The sequence below is a fragment of the Oncorhynchus kisutch genome, unplaced genomic scaffold (assembly GCF_002021735.2).
Source record: "Oncorhynchus kisutch isolate 150728-3 unplaced genomic scaffold, Okis_V2 Okis04b-Okis11a_hom, whole genome shotgun sequence".
Taxonomy (NCBI): Eukaryota; Metazoa; Chordata; class Actinopteri; order Salmoniformes; family Salmonidae; genus Oncorhynchus; species Oncorhynchus kisutch.
Window position 1 is genome coordinate 9,660,660 of NW_022261981.1, and position 7,248 is coordinate 9,667,907.

General features: G+C 43.5%; 1 protein-coding gene across 1 annotated transcript in view; it reads left to right on the forward strand.

Moving 5' to 3' along the window:
* LOC116359732 (carbohydrate sulfotransferase 15) overlaps positions 1-2,021 on the forward strand; it is a 33,980-nt gene extending 31,959 nt beyond the window's left edge. Inside the window, exon 7 of the mRNA XM_031813110.1 lies at positions 1-2,021. This exon is cut by the window's left edge and continues 148 nt beyond it. Coding sequence (XP_031668970.1) covers positions 1-55 — 55 coding nt within the window. The 3' untranslated portion in view covers positions 56-2,021.
* The last annotated feature ends 5,227 nt before the right edge of the window (positions 2,022-7,248 follow it).

Below are 7,248 nucleotides of genomic sequence, written 5' to 3' on the forward strand. Positions count from 1 at the left end.
CAAGGTGCTCCGCAACGACTCCTTCAGATGGGACAACCATTCAGAACTCATATAAAGACTTGTTTTAATGGGGAACCAATCAGAACTCATGACAATACTTGTTTTAATGGGGAAGCCATTCAGTACTCATATAAACAACTGTTTTAATGGCGAAGCCATTCAGTACTCATATAAACACCTGTTTTAATGGGGAAGCCATTCAGTACTCATATAAACACCTGTTTTAATGGGGAAGCCATTCAGTACTCATATAAACACCTGTTTTAATGGCGAAGCCATTCAGTACTCATATAAACACCTGTTTTAATGGGGAAGCCATTCAGTACTCATATAAACACCTGTTTTAATGGGGAAGCCATTCAGTACTCATATAAACACCTGTTTTAATGGGGAAGCCATTCAGTACTCATATAAACAACTGTTTTAATGGGGAAGCCATTCAGTACTCATATAAACACCTGGTTTAATGGGGAAACCATTCAGAACTCATATAAACACCTGTTTTAATGGGGAAACCATTCAGTACTCATATAAACACCTGGTTTAATGGGGAAGCCATTCAGTACTCATATAAACACCTGGTTTAATGGGGAAGCCATTCAGTACTCATGGACTTGTTTTAATGGGGAAACCATTCAGTACTCATATAAACACCTGTTTTAATGGGGAAGCCATTCAGTACTCATATAAACACCTGTACCCACTAAGTTACAGTTAATGGGGAAGCCATTCAGTACTCATATAAACACCTGTTTTAATGGGGAAGCCATTCAGTACTCATATAAACACCTGTTTTAATGGGGAAGCCATTCAGTACTCATATAAACAACTGTTTTAATGGGGAAGCCATTCAGTACTCATATAAACACCTGTTTTAATGGGGAAACCATTCAGTACTCATATAAACACCTGGTTTAATGGGGAAGCCATTCAGTACTCATATAAACACCTGGTTTAATGGGGAAACCATTCAGAACTCATATAAACACCTGTTTTAATGGGGAAGCCATTCAGTACTCATGGCAGGACTTGTTTTAATGGGGAAACCATTCAGTACTCATATAAACACCTGGTTTAATGGGGAAGCCATTCAGTACTCATATAAAGACTTGTTTTAATGGGGAAGCCATTCAGTACTCATATAAACACCTGTTTTAATGGGGAAGCCATTCAGTACTCATATAAACACCTGTTTTAATGGGGAAACCATTAAGTACTCATATATCCCAGTCAATGTTCCATCTACATTTTTTGGAGCACTGTGCAAATTTCAGGTCTGCTGAGCGCAAAATGTAACTTTGTGAAAATTCTGTGCAACTTCCAGCGTGTGTTCACTGTGAACACTGAGGCTGTACCCACTTAAGTTCCAGTTTTACTGTGAACACTGAGGCTGTACCCACTTAAGTTACAGTTTTACTGTGAACACTGAGGCTGTACCTGCTTTCAGTTACAGTTTTACTGTGAACACTGAGGCTGTACCCACTAAGTTACAGTTTTACTGTGAACACTGAGGCTGTACCCACTAAGTTACAGTTTTACTGTGAACACTGAGGCTGTACCTGCTTTCAGTTACAGTTTTACTGTGAACACTGAGGCTGTACCCACTAAGTTACAGTTTTACTGTGAACACTGAGGCTGTACCTGCTTTCAGTTACAGTTTTACTGTGAACACTGAGGCTGTACCTGCTTTCAGTTAGTTTTAACAGTGGCCCAAGTAGGCTACTGTGGATATCATAATGTAGGTCTACCTTCAAAAACAATGGAGAAAATGCATCCCATAATATTTTAACATGGAAATAGCTGTTCTATCATTCAGCCTACAGTAGCAGCCAATGTGTGGTGTTCAATGCAGATCTACATTCCATCAGACTATTGAAGAAAAAGAAAACATGCAGTATTTGACCTTTAACCTGTTTATCCATTTGTCCTTTAGACATGGAGGTGACTGAAAATGTTGTTGTGTTGTTTGATGCAAGAAACCACTTCACAAAATAAAATCCATTATTCTTCCCTTACCATTATTAGAGAATCAAGAAAAATGATGCTACCCTCTGCCTATTGGCTTTTTAGTTTATTCAAGCCTGTCACTAAATACAACACTGCCCCTTTAAGACAAAATAAAGATCTTTATCTGACTCACTTTTCAAAGATGTCTAGAAATGTACACGTTTTGTGCTCTTGTAGGAAGCAATCCCTCCCCAATTGCTGACTACAAATGATCTACAACTGGGCTAATATCTCACTAATGGGCAAAGGATCAAAATGTGCACACATGGATAAATGCAGCTCTCGCTTTAACCTCAAAACAAGTGCATCCACTCACGACCGCTCATGCTGTAAACACAGTCCAGTTCATCCACTCACGACCGCTCATGCTGTAAACACAGTCCAGTTCAAAGTCAATGGCACAGATCCATATATCTGTGTGTCCTCGAGTGGCCCAGCCAGAGCCTGGACTTGAACCCATCGAACATCTCTGGAGATAGCTGTGCAGTGACGCTTTCCATCCAACCTGACCTGATTGGTTAGTACTCTGGTCTCCAGTCCAATGGGAGGGCATTCTGATTGGTTATAATTGTGTAACAATTATCAGGGCTGACCAATAAAAAGAGGTAGAAGATGAGACGCTGGAATGAGAGACACACACACACACACACCAGATGGCAGTATTGTGCTGGGACAATAAGAGGTCTTAGGTAATTACAACTCATCAGCCTTCAGTAATGACTTTCTCTCTCTTTGGTCAAGTCTATCATGTCCATTGAGAGACACACATTAAATACATTTTGGATTAAAACTTTTTGTGATTTGAATCAGGCTTTTTATGTCAGCAGAACAATTAACGTATTGGATTAAACAGTTATTAAAAGACAGACAAAAACACAGACAGTAAGGCAGACATAAAAAACAGACAAAAAGGCAGACAGTCAGGCAGACAGAAAAAACAGACAAAAGGCAGACAGTCAGGCAGACAGAACAGACAGACAGACAAAAAGGAAGACAATCAGGCAAAAAGGCAGACACAAGACAGACATTACAGACAGACAGAGACATTACAGACAGACATTACAGACAGACAGAGACATTACAGACGGACATTACAGACAGACAAACATTACAGACAGACAGACATTACAGACAGACAGACAGACATTACAGACAGACAGAGACATTACAGACAGACAGACAGACATTACAGACAGACAGACATTACAGACAGACAGACAGACATTACAGACAGACAGACAGACATTACAGACAGACAGACATTACAGACAGACAGACAGACGGAGACAGACAGACAGACATTACAGACAGACAGACAGACATTACAGACAGACAGACAGACAGACATTACATACAGACAGACAGACATTACAGACAGACAGACAGACATTACAGACAGACAGACAGACATTACAGACAGACAGAGACATTACAGACGGACATTACAGACAGACAGACATTACAGACAGACAGAGACATTACAGACAGACAGACAGACAGACATTACAGACAGACAGACATTACAGACAGACAGACAGACATTACAGACAGACAGACATTACAGACAAACAGACAGACATTACAGACAGACAGACAGAGACAGACAGACAGACAGACAGACAGACAGACATTACAGACAGACAGACAGACGGAGACAGACAGACAGACAGACATTACAGACAGACAGACATTACAGACAGACAGAGACATTACAGACAGACATTACAGACAGACAGACAGACATTACAGACAGACAGACAGACATTACAGACAGACAGACAGACATTACAGACAGAGACAGACAGACAGACGGAGACAGACAGACAGACATTACAGACAGAGACATTACAGACAGACATTACAGACAGACAGACAGACATTACAGACAGACAGACAGACAGACAGACAGACAGACAGACAGACAGACATTACAGACAGACAGACAGACAGACAGACATTACAGACCGACAGACAGACATTACAGACAGACAGACAGACAGACAGACATTTTGTTGCACGTGTCAACATGGTAGGATACTGTCTTCCTCTTTCAGCATTAGGAAACACTACACAGCATTGGGATTACTATATTACTATATATATTATTACATATACTATATATATACACAGCATTGGGATTACACCACAAACGGTTCAAATCAAATGTTTCTAATGGTTGGAAGCTTACTGGGCGGAGACATTACAGACTATTGACCTTACTGGGCGGAGACATTACAGACTATTGTCCTTACTGGGCGGAGACATTACAGACTATTGTCCTTACTGGGCGGAGACATTACAGACTATTGACCTTACTGGGCGGAGACATTACAGACAGACTATTGACCTTACTGGGCGGAGACATTACAGACAGACTATTGACCTTACTGGGTGGAGACATTACAGACTATTGTCCTTACTGGGCGGAGACATTACAGACAGACTATTGACCTTACTGGGCGGAGACATTACAGACTATTGTCCTTACTGGGCGGAGACATTACAGACAGACTATTGACCTTACTGGGCGGAGACATTACAGACTATTGTCCTTACTGGGCGGAGACATTACAGACAGACTATTGACCTTACTGGGCGGAGACATTACAGACTATTGACCTTACTGGGCGGAGACATTACAGACAGACTATTGACCTTACTGGGCGGAGACATTACAGACTATTGACCTTACTGGGCGGAGACATTACAGACTATTGACCTTACTGGGCGGAGACATTACAGACTATTGACCTTACTGGGCGGAGACATTACAGACAGACTATTGACCTTACTGGGTGGAGACATTACAGACTATTGTCCTTACTGGGCGGAGACATTACAGACTATTGTCCTTACTGGGCGGAGACATTACAGACTATTGTCCTTACTGGGCGGAGACATTACAGACTATTGACCTTACTGGGCGGAGACATTACAGACAGACTATTGACCTTACTGGGCGGAGACATTACAGACAGACTATTGACCTTACTGGGCGGAGACATTACAGACAGACTATTGACCTTACTGGGCGGAGACATTACAGACTATTGTCCTTACTGGGCGGAGACATTACAGACAGACTATTGACCTTACTGGGCGGAGACATTACAGGCTATTGACCTTACTGGGCGGAGACATTACAGACTATTGACCTTACTGGGCGGAGACATTACAGACTATTGACCTTACTGGGCGGAGACATTACAGACAGACTATTGACCTTACTGGGCGGAGACATTACAGACTATTGTCCTTACTGGGCGGAGACATTACAGACTATTGTCCTTACTGGGCGGAGACATTACAGACTATTGACCTTACTGGGCGGAGACATTACAGACAGACTATTGTCCTTACTGGGCGGAGACATTACAGACAGACTATTGACCTTACAGGGCGGAGACATTACAGACAGACTATTGTCCTTACTGGGCATGATGATACATACCAAGGAACGACGTATCTCCCTGTTGCCCGTTGGGACAGTAACCGAAAGGTTCCTGGATCGAATCCCCCGAGCTGACAAGGTCAAAAACTCTCCATAGACCTCCCAAATTAACAATGTTCTGACAGACGTGGATGTCGATTAAGGCAGCCCCCCCCCCAACCCCCCCCCCCCCCCCCCCCCCACCCCGCACCTCTCTGATTCAGAGGGGTTGGGTTAAATGCAGAAGACACACCTCTCTGATTCAGAGGGGTTGGGTTAAATGCAGAAGATACATTTCAGTTGTACAACTGACTAGGTATTTACACCTTTCCTTTTCCTAGGTCTGGGGTTTCTGAGACGAGTTAATGACTGAGGACTAAAAATGTTATTCACTTCCTCGACACCAGAGGGCAGGAGACACTCACAAAGAAATTGGAGTAGGTTTTGTGACAAACCACCAAGACAGAAAAAAACAAATAGTTTTACATCTCTGCATATTTGTTTCAAATATCATTTTGGAAAATAACAAAGTTAACTAAAGAAGAAGTCAGTTGGATCTTGACCTAATAAAACACATTGAATGGACAAATGGAAAAATGGATCCCCATATTAAAATGACCTTATCTAATTTGCATATTTTGTTTTGACTTAAAAGTTGTAACTTTAAGGGCCAGCTGGATGACTGGAGGAAGTTATGGGCCAGCTGGATGACTGGAGGAAGTTATGGGCCAGCTGGATGACTGGAGGAAGTTATGGGCCAGCTGGATGATTGTAGGAAGTTATGGGCCAGCTGGATGACTGGAGGAAGTTATGGGCCAGCTGGATAACTGGAGGAAGTTAAGGGCCAGCTGGATGACTGGAGGAAGTTATGGGCCAGCTGGATGACTGGAGGAAGTTATGCTTTAAGGGCCAGCTGGATGACTGGAGGAAGTTATGGGCCAGCTGGATGACTGGAGGAAGTTATGCTTTAAGGGCCAGCTGGATGACTGGAGGAAGTTATGGGCCAGCTGGATGACTGGAGGAAGTTATGCTTTAAGGGCCAGCTGGATGACTGTAGGAAGTTATGGGCCAGCTGGATGACTGGAGGAAGTTATGGGCCAGCTGGATGACTGAAGGAAGTGTATGGGCCAGCTGGATGATTGTAGGAAGTTATGGGCCAGCTGGATGACTGGAGGAAGTTATGGGCCAGCTGGATAACTGGAGGAAGTTAAGGGCCAGCTGGATGACTGGAGGAAGTTATGGACCAGCTGGATGACTGGAGGAAGTTATGCTTTAAGGGCCAGCTGGATGACTGGAGGAAGTTATGAGCCAGCTGGATGACTGGAGGAAGTTATGGGCCAGCTGGATGACTGGAGGAAGTTATGGGCCAGCTGGGTGATTGGAGGAGGTTATGGGCCAGCTGGATGACTGGAGGAAGTTATGGGCCAGCTGGATGACTGGAGGAAGTTATGGGCCAGCTGGATGACTGGAGGAAGTCATGGGCCAGCTGGATGACTGGAGGAAGTTATGGGCCAGCTGGATGACTGGAGGAAGTTATGGGCCAGCTGGATGACTGGAGGAAGTTATGGGCCAGCTGGATGACTGGAGGAAGTTCAATAACTTCTCCTCCAAAATAAACCTCCCTCTCCGGCAGAGCCTGCAGATCCGGGTCCAAATACTATTTGAGCTCATTACTTTATCTGTTCTTGAATGCCCTTGCCTGGGATCAGGTAACCAATAGAAACATCCCAAAATAACAAACCCTGCTCACCTTGGCACTCCGGGCATGGCTAAAGCAAACACACACACACACACACACATCTGCATTTACT